The 16,354-nt window shown below is 41.3% G+C and overlaps 2 protein-coding genes across 2 annotated transcripts; one reads left to right on the forward strand and one right to left on the reverse strand.

Annotated features, from left to right (window-relative positions):
- The first annotated feature begins 3,342 nt into the window (after window positions 1-3,342).
- On the forward strand, window positions 3,343-5,493 carry LOC148027024 (pentatricopeptide repeat-containing protein At1g20230-like). Its single transcript, XM_087690372.1, has 4 exons — window positions 3,343-3,535; window positions 3,645-3,954; window positions 5,183-5,293; window positions 5,406-5,493. Exons 1-4 carry the CDS (start codon window positions 3,343-3,345, stop codon window positions 5,491-5,493), a joined length of 702 nt encoding a protein of 233 aa, XP_087546498.1.
- Window positions 5,494-11,428: 5,935 nt separating this feature from the next.
- LOC148027025 (uncharacterized) lies at window positions 11,429-12,410 on the reverse strand. Its single transcript, XM_087691564.1, has 2 exons — window positions 12,252-12,410; window positions 11,429-11,880 (listed from the first exon to the last, which is right to left on the reverse strand). Exons 1-2 carry the CDS (start codon window positions 12,345-12,347, stop codon window positions 11,575-11,577), a joined length of 402 nt encoding a protein of 133 aa, XP_087547690.1. The 5' UTR covers window positions 12,348-12,410; the 3' UTR covers window positions 11,429-11,574.
- Window positions 12,411-16,354: the final 3,944 nt, after the last annotated feature.

A 16,354-nucleotide genomic window follows, 5' to 3' on the forward strand; every position in this document is an offset into this window, starting at 1 on the left:
GACATCAATCCTTTCATCCCTTCCACGAGAAATAATTCCTAAATTAATTATTAACGCTTAGAACCTGGGCTTGATTCACGTGTGCTGCGTTGGTTGTTTCGCTCAGCCCTCCAGCATTACCTGTGGCTTGGGTGCCTATGCTTCCCGTGACTTTCTTCTTGGGAGCCATTCGTCTCGCGGAGATTGGGTAATCCAAACCCTGACGGGTTTCGGGTTGATTGGTTTGGTAGAAAAGACCACTTGATGGGGGTCCTTCGTCGAGAAGGTGGTTTGGGGCGTGGCTCCTTGCAGTGACCAACTCTCACTTCTTTCTTTCTCCCTCTCTCTCTTCTTCTTCTTTTCACTTCTCTTCTTCCCCACTTATTCTCCTACTCTCTTCCTCTCTCTCTCTCTCCCTTTCTCTCTCTCCCTATCTCTTCTACACTTATTCTCCTACTCTCTCTCTCTCTCTCTCCCTCTCTTCTTCTCCTTCTCCCACTTCTTTTCTCCTTCTATTCCTTCCCTCTCTTTCTCTTTCTCTTCTCTTCTTTTCTCCTTCTACTCTTCTTTTTCTTCTTTCTCTACTACTTCTTTCCACTCCATCCCTCTACCTTTTCTTCTTCGTCTTCTACTTTTCTCCCTCTACTTCCTCTTCCACTCCTTTTCCTCTCTCCTTCTCCTTCTCTCCCTCTTCTTTCTCTTCTCTCTCTCCCTCCTTTTTTCTCTTCTCTCCCTCTTCTTTTCTCTTCTCTCCTTCTCTTCTCCTTCTCTCCCTCTTCTTTTCTCTTCTCTCTCTCCCTCCTTCTTTCTCTTCTCCTTCTCTCCCTCTTGTTTTCTCTCCTCACTCCTTCTCCCTCTCTCCTTCTTCTTCACTTCGACTTCTCTTATCCTCCTCTTCTCCCTCTTCTCCTACTCTCTCTCCCTCTTCTCCTTCTCTCTCTCCCTCCTCCTTCCCTGGACACTGCTCTAAGGGGGAAAGTCGCGTAGCTGACAACAAATGGGGGAGGGGGGACTTTTTCCTGATTGGGAGGAGGGGACGCAGTGGTACACCGCCACCTGGGCGGTATGCATCCCCCTTTCCTACTTCACTCCCTCTCTCTCTCTGTCCCCAATGTACTATCGGGGGGGAGGGAGACGGAAAAAAAAATTGAAAAAAAAAAAGAAAAGAAAGGGGGGGGTTCCTATGGAGACATTACATCCTCTCCCCCTTAGAGGAATCGAGATGTCCTCATCTCAAATGCACTTAGGGTTCATTGATAACCAATTATTATTGGGTTCTAAAACATGTGGGTTAGGTCCCATCACGCTTTCACTGCGGAACTCTATTACTCAAATTGTCATCTTAAAATAACAACTTGCCACAACTCATGGGATTCAATAGGTTTTATTCCAAGTACAAGAATTATTACCTCAAGTATATCTTCCTAGGATATCTAGTCATCCTCAAAGGTTATAATAGGCTCCATGCCTTCATCATCATGTGATTCATAATATTAGCCAAAAGTAGAGTTTAGACGGCTTTGTTTGACCACACCTTCCTGATTCTCAGGGTCCAACTCAAGACAATCTATTTGGATGTGTCCTCGTTCATTGCAATGGAAACATCGCACTTGTGGCGCCTCTTGTCTTGATCTCGTGAGTCATCTTCATCATAGTTGCCTGATTTAAGTTCTTGAATGGTTGGATTCGCTCAGAGTAATGCGTCTTGCAAGTCCGTTGGTGGGTGCATTGATTCCAGTCGAGTGTTTATGGGTGGATTTAACCCAGCATAGAACTTTGACACCTGTTGTGTCATATCCATTGGGGGTGCATACTTTAGGAGTGAAACGAACTTTGAACAGTATGCTTCAAGGCCTAGCTGCTTCAAGTCGTAGAATTCATTCATCTTTTGTGTGCGGTAGGCAGGTGGCAGATACCTCCCTCACACAGCTTCCTAAAGCTTATCTCAAGTGACTGTCCCCTCCTAGATTGCTTGGTCTCTGCACTACTGTTTCCACCAAAGTCTTGCTTCACATGTAAGCTTAAGTTTGGCAAGCATGGCTTGGTTAGTAGGTGCAGTTCCTGTTGCCTCAAAATAGTCCTCCATGGACTCAATCTAGATTTGGGCGTCAACCTGAACAGTCCATCCCTTGCCATTAAACTCGGGTGGCTTAATTTTCTTGAGAAGAAACTTCTTCTCTTGCATGTCAGCATTCATGGGTGCAGAAGGTGCCTAACAATCAAGCCATACCACTTAGGTTATTAAGGATATGACTATGATCCCAACATTAATCAATCATACATCATTAAGAAGTTTTGCTCTGATACCAACTGTAATGTGCCCGCTCCTCAAATCGCGGAACACGTCTTAGCAGTCCATCAAGAGATATATCTAGAAGACGCCGCCCGGCACTCCCAAGGAATGACAAGAGGTTGCCAACTAGGGTCTTTCGAGTCTGTCCCGCAACGGAACTTATCCGACCATTCCCACTGGGATCGACCTGAAGTCCAGGTTTCTAGTCAACATTGTCTAAGGTCATAAACCGACTTTTTCCTAACATTTCTTGTTAACATCTCCTTTGAGGAAAGCTCTTGGCTAACCGAGACCATCCTTTTGTAGGATAGACCCATTGGTCACATCCACCATGCTTCCCTCAAGGTTGTTTTAGTTACCTAATTACCTACCATGTTATGCTTAACACATAAAAGTAGCTTCCTAAATTAACCCATTAGTCATAGGTTCCTTTACATAATTTAGGCCACAAACATGAAGACAAGATAAAACAAGATCAAACACTTCCTTAACTTATCTTTGGATTAATGTGTGTCTCCTGCCCATATAGGAGAATTAAGTGCTCCTTTCTACCTCCGTAAAAAAATCCTTATGTCTTTCGACAATAAAACTCGAAGCTTTATCCTCCAAGATTCCACCTTATAACTAGTATCAAGGCCTCGAGATCCCATCCCGAGTCACGTAGAATACTTGTGTAGGGCCTGGAGGCATTGGGATTTATGGCCAGAGCCCCCACTGGCACCCAAGCCTCCTCCTACGCCAAGTGATTTCCACGGAGAGACCTCTCGCGGCGGTGTCGTACTGCTGTGCATCCGAGGTGTGGAATCCACAAAAAAGTTATGTGTGTGACATTTGTTACTTTGTACATACTTAGTCATTGTGTTTGCATTTTGTTCTACGTGGGCAGTATAGTGCAGAGGCGATTGGAGCAAGAGGAACTTATCTGTAATGCTCTGGTTGACATGTATGCAAAATCTGGCATGCTTGGAAATGCCCAATAAGTATTTGACAATATTTTAGCTCGAGATGTCATATCATGGAGTTCGTTGATTACAGGTTATGTTCAACATGGATATGATGAGCAAGCAGTGATGTGTTTTGAAAAGATGCAGCTAGAGGGCCTCCTTCCAAGTGCAATAATATTTTCTTGCATTGTGAAAGCTTGTGGCAACATAGGAGCCGTTGACAAGGCCAAAGAAATACATGATGAGATTGTGAAGGAGGGATTGCTAGAAAAAGATGTTGTTCTTGGCACTGCATTGGTGGATATGTATGCCAAATGTGGTCTGCTTGCAAAAGCACAGTAAGTATTTGATAAGCTCCTGAATGATAGAAGGTGTAAAGCCAAATTTAATCACATTTACTATTGTTCTCAATGCATGCACCCACACAGGTCTTGTGGATAAAGAACATCTGTACTTTGAGAGCATGAGTACAGATTTTGGTCTTATCCCAGCTTTAGAGCACTGTACTTGCATGGTGGATCTCTTTGCACGTGCAGGGCACATAGTCAAGGCAGTACTAGTGATCAAGAAGATGCCATTTGTTGCTAATCTTACAGTGTGGCTTGCTGTGTTGGGTGCTTGTCGAAAACGGGGAAATCTAGAGCTTAGAGAACTAGCCTTTGAACATGTGATGCGGCTAGATGAAAAAGAGGCATCAGCTTACATTTGTATGATTAATATTTATGCAGCAACTGGCAGGCAAGAGGATCTAGACAAAGTTGAAGCTTTGAGAATAAAAAATCAAGCATGGATGAACAGGGCACAATCCAATGTGGGAAAAGGATTGCTATTTTTTTGTTTCTCTGAAAAAGCCAAAGAGGAAAAGAAGAGGAGGCCACTTTTCGGTATGCAAAAGCTGTGTGTGGTATGCTAAGAAAAGGACACCAGAAAAAACTCCGCCTTGGGGGAAGAAAAAGCAAGGGGACAGGCATTTAGCATCTTCCGTGTTCGATCTATCTAGCAGGCATCCACTTCAACTTGTGTACAGAGAGATGACCGGCCATTACATCTGAGGGTTTGCTCGGGCACAGTACAGAATTTGTGATTTGACACCCTTCATTCTTTCTACGAGCATGAGACAGTCACTCAGTCGGTGTTCCGTGTTTGATTTATCCACTAGACATCCACTTTTAGCTCAAGGTTGATGAGAGCAATCAGAGGGGAAGGGAGTAGAGGGGAGTCTACTTCAGGGGTACTCCTAGTTTGAAGCCTATGATCTGGATGAAATATCACAGACTGTAGATGTCGTGCAGTAGTTTGTGATTGATCTTATACGATTGGAAAAGTTGTGAAACTTATAGCCTTCAAACCTTTTAGCTCAGTATTGAATGCCCTGGAACAGTGCAATGTTGTATATGAAGGGACTATCCTTCTGGAGTGGCCGCTCTGGTGTTTCTTGATGCGTAGATTATAGAGTAATTTTATTCAAATTGCCATCATCAGTTTCCTAGCAAGATCTTAGTAATAGCAATCACAACAGTTGCTGCTATGTAACACAGAAGAAACAGATTTCCTATGAAGCAAGGCATCTTGATGAAGGGCCGTGTAAGTTTATTGATGCACAGAGATACTTCCTACTTCAGGGTATATGGAAGGCGTAAGGGTGAGCGGAGACACAAGTCAGTCAGAGGGTAAATTGTCAGCCTAGATCTCTTTGTAGTACTAAACCTTGTAATTGTGAAGCAAGGTGAACAAGATTTATCTGGACTGACTGATACTGAGAAGCCTAGAATGAGGGGTCCTAAAAGAGCTAGCAAGATTTGCAAGTTTTTTAATCTTTCTAAGCAAGATGATGTCAGGAAATACGTCAACACTTACCGCCATACATTTACCTCTTCCATTGGTAAGAAGTGCAACAAGGCTGCTAAAATTCAGAGGTTGGTCTGTGTGAGTTGCTAAAAGCTATTGGATGCTCTATTGTAAACAGAGACACTGAAGACCATGTTGCAAGATCAAGTGGACTCAGTAATAGAGAAAGATTTGAAAAGATCGAACCGCAGACAGAGAAGACATCAGAGAAGACAGAGAAGGGCACTAAGTGAGGGAAAAACATGGATTTACTTTGATTGCTAACAAAATTGATTTTCAAACATTCAACATAGAATCCAGTAAGGGTACTGCAACTGATTCTGGTGACCATTGTTCAACAGAAAGGGAAAAGGCTGTTCAAAGGAATCAGCAGCAGACACAGTATTAGATTCCAAGAGCACAAAGGTGAACCCGGAAATTGAAAGGTGAGGAGAAATAAATTGCACTAGGTAAAGAAATTTCTAATAAATCAATGCTAGCAAAGCGGGTGCAGAGCATGAAACTATCACATACAAAGACTACATGTACAGATGAAGTATTATAACGGAAAATTTAGGCTCATGTTACTTGCAAAACTAGCTAGTCGGGGTCAGGTGGAGGCCCTTTGGTTCTTCACACGTGAGATTGGGTTCAGAATTCTCAGAAGCTACGTGAGGCTATGGATAAAATTCAACTAAACCCATTCAAACCAAAAAAGGGAGGGTAAAAAATTATCACAGATGAGAAGGCAACGACTATGCATGCTTCAGTAGCTGACGACTCTGTTGTCATGCATTGAAGCTGTGTAGAGCTACACTGATCACCATTCTCATTTCTATTCATCTTCAATGATTGGCTGAAATTTAAAAAAACAGAGATTTGATATTATTTTCTCATCTTCTTATTTGCTTGATTAATCTTCTATCTTGGAATTTTTCAAGGACCTCCATGGTCGCAACTTTGCTTTCGAAAACCCTTCGACAGTGGGTTCGGTCCACATTCCCGGTGTGGATTCATAACCCCCTTCATTAGGGTTTAGCAGCTCGCAGGGGGTAGCTAGCACCATCCTTCGTTAATTATCCCTTTAGAAAATCAACCATAGCTGAAGCAACTAGCATAGTAACAATTGCTAGGGAAAACATCCCTTTCATTTCCATGGCAATCAATCATCTCAGACCCGGCCATGAAATCATCAAACACTCCCCACATGGGTTAACATCCAAAACCACATTAACAAACAGTTGAATGCACAACCTCTTACTTCAAGGCATCACAATCCATTGCATGCACAATCAGAATTTTAACTGGATCTATCAAAACAATTGCTCAAGGGATTTACAACCTTTTCAAGCCGCCAAGCATAACTTGGGTCAACAATCCATTTAGGGTTAGGTCACCAGCTTCAACTAAGCTAGGAGCGTATTCATTTGCGATAATCCACAGCAAAATCAATGAAACAATTCGCAGGCAATTTATACTTATTCCTAATGCCCCGGATCACATGTGATTTGTGTCTATGAAAGTCTAGGGTTTTGTCTAACAATGCAAGTGTATCTCATGAACAAAAATTAACATTTCATGTGTTTCTTTTAACCATGATTGCGAAACGTGAATTCTAAATGACTATTCATGGACTGAACTAGTTAAAAAGCTATCATTTTATGTGAAGTAAGGCGATAACCTTATCATTTTATGTGTGTAAAAGCTATCATTTCGTGCCTAAAATCTTGTGCGAATTCCAAACTCTACCATTTCACATATGCAACTTAGTTCTTAGAGTAACAAAACCCTATGGAGGACATCAACCCTTTCATCCCTTCCACGAGAAATAATTCCTAAATTAATTTTTAACACTTAGAACCCGGGCTTGATTCATGTGTGCTGCGTTGGTTATTTCGCTCGGCCCTCCAGCATTACCGGTGGCTTGGGTGCCTACGCTTCCCACGACTTTCTTCTTGGTAGCCATTCGTCTCGCGGAGATTGGGCAATCCAGACCCTAACGGGTTTCGTGTTGATAAATTTGGTAGAAATGACCGCTAAATGGGGGTCCTTCGCCGACCGGGTGGTTTGGGGCATTGCTTCTTGGAGTTACCAACTCTCACTTCTTTCTTTCTCCCTCTCTCTCTTCTTCTTATTTTCACTTAATCTCCCTCTGTTCTTCTCCACTTATTCTCCTACTCTCTCCCTCTCTCTTCTACACTTATTCTCCTACTCTCTCTCTCTCTCTCTCTCTCTCTCTCTCTCTCTCTCTCTCTCTCTCTCTCTCCCCTTCTCCTTCTCCTTCTCCTACTTCTTTTCCCCTTCTGTTCCTTCCCTCTATTTCTCTCCCTCTTCTCTTCTTTTCTCCTTCTACTCTTCTTCTTCTTCTTCCTCTACTACTTCTTTCCACTCCCTCCCTCTACATTTTCTTCTTCTTCTTCTACTTTTCTCTCTCTACTTCCTCTTCCACTCCTTTTCCTCTCTCCTTCTCCTTCTCTCCCTCTTCTTTGTCTTCTCTCTCTTCCTCCTTCTTTCTCTTCTCTCCTTCTCTTCTCCTTCTCTCCCTCTTCTTTTCTCTTCTCTCCTTCTCTTCTCCTTCTGTCCCTCTTCTTTTCTCTTCTCTCTCTCCCTCCTTCTTTCTCTTCTCTCCTTCTCTTCTCCTTCTCTCCCTCTTCTTTTCTCTTCTCTCCTTCTCTTCTCCTTCTCTTTCTCTTCTTTTCTCTCCTCACTCCTTCTCCCTCTCTCCTTCTTCTTTAATTCTTCTCTTCTCCTCGACTCTCTCCCTCCTCCTTCCCTCGACACTACTCTAAGGGGAAAAATGGCGCAGCTGACAACGAATGGGGGGGGGGGATCTTCTGTAACAACCCGGGGGGGGCACTTTTTTCTGACAGGGAGGAGGGGGTGCAGCCTTTATAGATGGGGGGCGCAGTGGTACGCCACCACCTGGGCAGCATGCACCCCCTTTCCTACTTCACACACACACTCTCTCTTTCTCTTTCTCTCTCTCTCTCCCCCCGACGTATTGTCGGGGGGGAGGGAGAGGGAAAAAAATTTTGAAAAAGAAAGAAAAGAAAGGGGGGGTTCCTATGGGGACATTACACCTTTGAATATCTTTGAGTAAGTCGTTGTGCTAGTACCGGCCCTATCACAAATAGATTGTGCATCCACAGATGAGAACTCATTTGACACATCTTTTAATGTGCACTCAATCACCTTTTCCTTCACAGCCTTAAACTTAGGATTTCTCAAAGTGTTTTCCAATGTATTTGCCTTCAGGAATCTACTAATACACGATCCAACCCCACCTTCACCTAGGTTCTCTTTCTAAGCTACCTTACATGTTTAGATACATCGCTTCCACTGGCCGTTATTCACAATTAACTCATTGATTGGTTTGGGTTTTGCACATCCAACTAGTACTAGTCTTGTGAGCTCTACCAAAAACTCTCACTTTCTATAGAATTATGTACAATTAGCATTACACTAACCTTATGCTAATCTTGTTGGCTGTCTTCAATTTGTTGACTTAAATTCTCACCCTAACATTCTTTTTGTTGCAAATTCTCTTGGACAACATCTTAGTTCTCCATGCCTCAAACATTGGATTGTCGCTAAATGAGTTTTAAAGTATTTAAAAGGCACTAAAGATTTTGGGTTGCTTTATCGATACCAAAAAAACTCTGGTTCTCTACATTCACTTCAACTTTTGGGTGATATTGATACAGATTGGGAAAGCTCTCACTTATCATACATTCTACAAGTGGAATTTGTTTCTTTGTCAATGGATGTCTTGTTTCTTGGACTTGCAAGAATTAATGTTGTGTTGTTGTTTTCACTATAGAGGTTGAATATGTAGCTACATCTTTAGCAGCTTGAGAGTTAGTATGGCTTTGCAAGTTCTATCAGATATTGGCCATCCTTCTCTCTCCAGCACACCACTTCGATGTGATAACCAAAGTGCTATTAGTCTTGCTAGAGACAATTTTCAACATAACAAGTCTAAACATATTACAGTACATTATCATTATTTTTTATAAGAAGTAAATAAAGGCGCGATTATGATTAAACATTGTCCCAGTGATCAAATGACTGCAGATATATTCACCAAAGGACTGAATGAAGCACGCTTCACTCTATTGTGCTCGAAAATTGGAGTTGTCTCAACCTCAATATTTGGGAATTAATCTACTATGACATTATAGTGCCATTGTACATACTCCTTGTAGCACCATACACTTCACATATAAACATACATCTCAGACCTCTTGGTTATCTTTGTAAAGAAATATTTAGTTTCACTTCACATACACAGATTCAATTTATATGCACACAATAATTCTTCTTGATCATGTTTGCATATTCGTATGTAGAAGCTCGGGTTTTTCTCCTATGCTCCCTAAGGGTTTCTTCATTTGTAGCTAAAGACCTTTGTTTGAGTGGGGGTGTTGGAGCTATATATAGCTCACCCTATCTAGACTAAGTCTCACATATATATATATATATATATATATATGTAGATTGTGATCACTATGATGTAGCTTTTGGGAGTGCAAATGGTGTACTATCTCTTCTCTCCCTATCACATATATATATTTCTTATCTCTCTACATCTCAATACATAGAGTTGATCCTTGACAAGCCCAATAATTGATCAAATCAATCGATTACTTACAGCTTACTTTCTAGTAGAGACACTGTTTGACAACATGGTGTGTGTGTGAATGATTTCATTGAAGGTTACACATTGCAATGTAGACACTTAGGTGCATGAGAAAAGTTGAAAGCCTAATCGTACACAGCTCACCTTACATTGAACCATCCAAGTATTTGAGTAAACATAAACCTGTGAAGTGATTTCATTAACAAGGAACACAATAAAGGGAATTAAGCTAAGAAATGAATCCAACAATAGGCCGACTTGCAACACTCGTGAAACCACAAAGACAAACCAACTCCAAACCAAGAAACTCAACACTGAGAAGTGAATAGTCTTAAACCACGTGATAACCGAGTGAAGAAAGGAATGAACCATAATAAGAGACGTGTCCTTAGCCGACCTAATCACCCTCATCGACACCTTGGTGGTTCATGAGACCGCCAACATGGTAGGTACTAGCATGGACACAAGTACCCTAGATCTCGATCGAGAGATGATTTTCTAGTTGACATATAGTAACTCATATCATGATATAACCGTCAAATGAAAATAGTACACCATAAGAGATCCATAGATGAAATCATAGCCGATCTCAAGGAGGAGAGAAGGCTAGGAAGAGTGGCCTTATAATGCTTAGCTAGCTACAACCAAGAGCAACATGCTCAGAGGCTATGCTAGGAAATAGAGCTTAACGAGGTCCAACAATTTCTAGCCATCTCGCAGACAAGATTATAGGCCAAAGGAAATGCTGATAGGGAGAAAGTGTTAGAGGCTGATCTTAAATTAAATGAGCTTCTGATAAGGTGATTGTTAGATAACACTTCTACAAGGCAAAGCAAAGCAGGCCTAGCAACTTCATTGCTAGCTCGACTAGGAATCGCCCTTCATGGAGTACTTTGAGCAGATGTGTGAGGTAAACATTATAATGGATCTTGCTCAATGTGCTCAAGCTTTTGGACTTTACTTAGTAGACAAGGGATGAACTTGGTTTACTAGCCTAGACAACGTTGAGCACAATAACTTCAATATCCTAAAAGATCTTCTCATTAAGAGATTTCTTGAAGTAGGTTACTCAAACAACCTCATGGTCAAATTGATGAATAGCCTACCTGTAGTAGGCACATGACAAGTTTGTAGAGGCTCTGAGACTAGTTCACAAAACATGTAGATAGTAATAAGATGTTGAAATGGTTTCTCTACCCAATAGTAGTCAACGTGTAATACCCTCAAGAAGAATAATTACCATTGAAAATTCCATTTACATAAATAAACAAACAGTTGCCAAGACATTGATAGTGTTTCCTAAGCTAACCTAAGATGGTTTTGGAAAATAATCATAACACATTGAATGAAGGATATTGACCTGCTGCAAAAATTGTTGAATTGTTGAACTTCTAACCTTGCAACATCTAATGTAGGGTTACTACCACATGTTGCTACATGACTGTACAGTAGTGCACAACATTGTTTATGCAGTTTATATTGAATGTGCATAACAAGGGAGAATGCTTAGTTACATGTAACTGTCTACAAAGTTGCGTGACCTTATTGATAATGATAATATATAGCAAGTGTCATTGTGTGACCTTGTTCCTAATGATAGCATGTAGTAAAATTGTCATCCTAGCATGTTAACAGAAGATCACACAAGTTTGATTATTCCAAATTGACAGAATCCTGTTATGAGCTACGTAAAACCGGTTAAAAGATGCATCGCCTCTCTTACAACTCTTTAGTGTTGTCAACAAATTTGCAAGCATGATCAGATTTTATTTATTGATATCGGTGATCGGAGGCCATGTTTCTAAGTTTCATGGCATCCTTTTTGCGGAAAACATACATACGTATGAGATCATGCTTATTAAGTCACAGTATGCGAAATACACATACGCGAGTTAAACACACCATCGGAGGTTTCCGTTCATGTTGGAGATGCAATTGTCAAGGTTGATCCTTGTTTGGATGAGGCTACCACTGGTGGATCTGCAGTTGGCAATCAGGATGTTCTCGCCATTTAGGCCAATATTCGAGCAGCTTGCTGCAAAGTTGGCGCCAGGGCATACAAGTCGGCCATTATTGTTGCTTATCTTAGCGTTCAGATTGATTGATGTGCTCACCGCGTTCCCGTTCACGGCCACACAAATGGCTCTCAGTGTGGTCCCTGACACGCCTTCACTGGAGCAGGATGCAGCATAGTTACACTGCAAAACAAGGGCGCAAAACGTCAAAAATTTGGCGTGATGTTTCCAGTACCAGCTATATATGAAAAACACATGCTATTAGTCTCTTATTCGTGCACACCCTAACATGTAGTTTACTGGCGCGCATAGAGTACTATGCTGCCGCTGCCAGTCTATAAACTTTCTGCTCCAGTCAGCGGCGAATGGACTGTAAATGCATACTAGACACAACTTGTTTGTAGTTTCAAGAATTATAATAATCTTACAGATAGAAAGGAGCAACGCTGCTACAAGTGGCACAATCTACGTCGAGTGCACGCACAATCTTGCTGTTAGAGTATAACTCAGGCAATATAATTAGTTTTAACACTAGCAGAAGGCGGAGTTCTCACGGAACCATGCGCGCCTGCAGCCAGGCCGCAGATCAGGAGCACAAGTAGCAGGAGCTGGCCGAAGTTAGCATGAGTAATGCAGTTGAAGGAAGCCATGGGCGCAGCTGTGAATACAACAACTACAACAACGCAATGTAGAATATTTACCTCCTAAGGCAAGATAACCTTGCTCTTATAATAGACCTCGGCAATATGAGCTCTCCTTTTCAAAGTGTAGTGGGGGGGAGGGAAACCCCCCGGCCCCACTCCCTCAGTGCCGTACCCCGTGCGAGTAGGGGTAGCATTCCCTGGATAGCTCCGTTAACCCTTGCAAAATACTGGGTGCTGTCGCTGTGCTGCAACAGGGTTAAGGGTATCGATTGGTGGATCGGAGAAGATGGGCGCCAATCGCAGAGAAAGGGTCATTTCAAACCTCTCCATAATTAGCCACGCCTCTTCGAAGCTCTCCATAAAATGTTAGAAAGACGTAGGTGTCAGAACTTACCATATGTCAAAAAAACTTAGGCGTTAAAGGTGCAGCCTGGCGGCCTTTGGCCGAAGTTACCTCTTCAGATAAAATTTCTCCCTGAGGTGGAAGAGGTTCACTGTGACCCGTCACCCGAACTCCACCTTCTGGGAAAAAGCCATAAAGAAGAAGAGAAAGGGTAAAGTTATCCTTAATAGTAATGATGTCCTTGTCGAAGCGCCTTCCGGCAAATTGCAGCTTCCACTGTTTTTACAGCGGTGAGATGATGATCAGCACTGAATGCCACTGATTCCCGGCTGCCGCCCATGGGAAATTAACACAGATTGCAAGCTTAGACAAAAAGAAAGGACCCACACGAAATTTACACACGACTCCCTCGGGGCAGAAAAAAAAAAGAAAGGAAGAGAAACATTAAAGGGCATGTGCAGGATTCCACGCGCATTTAACACATGTTGCTATTTTACTGAATAATAATTCCAATGTTCGTATGAACACAATGATCGTCGACTCCAAAGTATATGTATCATATTTAGGGGGTAATTCTGCTTATAATTTTAAATGCGGAGGCGGATGAATATAGATTAGAATCGTGTACGCTTTTTGTGTCATGGCAAATTGGCAATATAGATATCGGGATTCGGGCTCCTCCTGATCCTTGTCGGCCAATGGCGTGGTGGGCGCACGGGTGAGTGCGCCGGTCCTGGTAATTGCATGTGTTTTTTACCTTTCAACACCCTGGTCCCTTGTTGTTTGCCCGTCCAACGCTCGAGCCTCGACGGATGTAAAACTCTCTAAGGACACACTCCCATTGCCCGCCCAATTTACGCCTAGTTGTTGATGGGCATAAAATAAGTCCACTTGGGCGGTCACTTGTTTGCCTTATGCTCACACATTGGGTGGCGGACATTTTTCTTGGCCAATAAGTGCTGTCCGTAATTGTTTACACATCAACCACCACCTATACACTCGCCACTTCCCAAATTATTCTTTGATCACATGTGAATGAAGGGATGCTATGGATGTTGATCATTATTTACATAATAATTAATATTTGAATATTTGATTAAACACAATCATTGATGCTAGATAATAGAAGTTCATGTTATTGACGGGAAAAAGGGGATACAATTCATAAAACTAACATATATTATTGATATAATAATCATGTTAATCGTTATTGGGACTTACGATTATTATTGCAATTCATGATTTACACAATCATTGGCTATAAGTATCACAAGTTGATGTTACAAAAGCAAAAAAAAAGTGATTAATAAAACTTATACAAATTACTTATAAAGAGAGAAGGGGAGTTAAACCCCTTCACCATGTTGTTGAGGTATAGCTCTACCTAACTCTCTGCAAAAGGGTGTAAAGAGGAAAATTTTATTAGCACACTACCCCTCTTTCTACCTTTTCATCTACAATGTAGATGGTACAGAAGTTTACTCACCGTTGTCTTCATCATCAATCTCGTCCCCAAAGTCATAATATTCACCAAAGACTGTTCTCACATTTGCATTCTCCCTCTCTTGAAACATAGCTTGAGCAATGTTGTCTCTTCGAGTTGCTCCCCTAGATTTACTTGCCCTCAATGTTGGTTCCACTGATTGAGCTGTTTGAATTGCTTGCATGGTACCTGTGTTTGTTAGTGTTGTAACATATGCTAATCCATTCCTCAAACGATTTTTTTGGTCCATGTCTTGACGAGGTACGTTACTTTCTCTCTCAAGTTCTATTATCGCTTCATATATCCATGCATCATCAAAACTATCTCCATGCACAATGCATATATTATGTAGAACAAGGCATGCTGCCACCATCTTTAGGACATTTTGTAAAAGCATGTCACATCTCTTCAATAATATACGAAATCGCACATTACGGATGTCGAATGCTCCCTCAATTGGCATACAAGTAAATAATTGTATTTAATTCCAATAATAACGTTCTGAAGATAGTCCATCCTTACTATCCTTCAAAGGAGGAAGCATCCAAAAATGTGGAGGAGAAGCACAATCGCCTAGTAGACAGTATTGTCCCAAAGCTTTGTTTGTGCATTGTTTTCCCAGATCTGAATGTTGAAAAATATTCCAATCATGCATAGAACCTGCGAGCCAATGTCATAATCCTAAACAATACAATGTGCTAACAGATTGATCTACAAAATAATTGAGTGGAAGCCCTTCCTATTAAAATAATTGTGTACTGTCATTGTCCCCATCATCCAAATCACTTAACAATAGCTAAAACATTGCCATAACAACAACTACAACACCAATGATGCATATTATCAAAAAACTTTCATCATCCATGATTGTGTGCTCCTAGGTTGGTCATTTGATCTTGCCCAATCTTCGAAGGATCATTGGAGACAATGTCTTCCTGAGTGTGTTCACCTAGATCATTGGAGACCAATGTAGTGTTGTATTTTGAAGAAGACAAACCATCAACAAATGAGGCATATGCATCGCTAACAATATTGGCACCATTCCATATATATTTATCCACAAGATCATACCATTCGCAAGTGATCTTGCGATCATTGCCTTATATGGCATTGTGGGTCTTATCCTTTCTATATGACTCATAGACATATCCCCAATATTTTTTGCATGCCTCACCATCCTTGTCGAACTCCAAAAATAGTAATGCAAAGTGTGTGGCTACCTTGGACCATATATCCACTCCTTGCTTCAGTGGTTTTGCGAACTCCACACTCATGGATCCTCGAATGGAAATGAGTTGTACTATCCATGCATTCTTTCATTGAGTAAACTATTTTTTTGTGGTTGTTGCATAATCTTGTGTCTTAATGTGTCTTCTTGATTTTTTTCTTTCGGCACCTTCATTGGCTTAGGAGATTTTGGCGCATCAGACTCCAATGAAGTTCACCGTGGCAGACGCTGCTTGTGGGCAATTTTGGAATGTGGCACCATTGGTACTTGGGTCTGAACCACATCAACCTTGTCAAATGTGCCCTAGATTGCGTCACATGAACTTATTGCTTGTGGTTCTTATTGTGGTGGTGCCGAGAGGCCATGTTGAGGACTATGTGCAAATGGACAAAGAATTATATTAATGTGTATTGTTGTGGATCCCTCTATACCCAACTATCTTGGTTGTTGGAATGGTGTGTATTGAGGAGGATGAGAATTGATCAAATGAGGGTGGTTTGGAAACACATTTAGAGGAATATCACCACCCACACTATGGCTTGGAATGTGACTTAGAACACCCACACTTTGGCTTCAAAAGTACATAAATTTATTACTACATATTGCATCCTCGCTCATTTGAGACACAAAATGTTGAAACTTCTTCATGGGAGTGCTTTCTTGTAAATCCATTGACTCCACCTTACACACGAAAATAATGAAATGATTTTAAAAGTTGCTTGTCATGTGGAAAACATAATTGAAACTCATTACAAAGAAACAAGTTGTAGTGCTTTACTGTGCTCCATGCATTCACTTGTCTTTGATCAATATAGTCAGTTACAATATGTGGATGGACTGAGAGGTTTATTGTTCTTTACGTAATAAATCCATTATCGTTCTTTGCATAACTTTGTGAGACAATATGTACAGAATATCAATGTATGCATCACTTTACATGACACATTCATATCATGCAT

The sequence above is a fragment of the Lygodium microphyllum genome, chromosome 13, assembly GCF_053477565.2.
Source record: "Lygodium microphyllum isolate KBCC chromosome 13, Lygodium_microphyllum_v1.1.10, whole genome shotgun sequence".
Classification (NCBI taxonomy): Eukaryota; Viridiplantae; Streptophyta; class Polypodiopsida; order Schizaeales; family Lygodiaceae; genus Lygodium; species Lygodium microphyllum.

Bases quoted from the DNA above. Each gene is read 5' to 3' on its own strand.
- LOC148027024 (XM_087690372.1), top strand. From the start codon at position 3,343: ATGTGTTTTGAAAAGATGCAGCTAGAGGGCCTCCTTCCAAGTGCAATA. The intron at 3,955-5,182 runs GCAAGAGGATCT...TATTGTAAACAG, and splicing joins ATTTATGCAGCAACTGGCAG to AGACACTGAAGACCATGTTG. The intron at 5,294-5,405 runs GTGAGGGAAAAA...ATTGTTCAACAG, and splicing joins AAGACAGAGAAGGGCACTAA to AAAGGGAAAAGGCTGTTCAA.
- LOC148027025 (XM_087691564.1), bottom strand. From the start codon at position 12,347: ATGGCTTCCTTCAACTGCATTACTCATGCTAACTTCGGCCAGCTCCTG. The intron at 11,881-12,251 runs GTGAGAACTCCG...CTTGTTTTGCAG, and splicing joins CTGCAGGCGCGCATGGTTCC to TGTAACTATGCTGCATCCTG.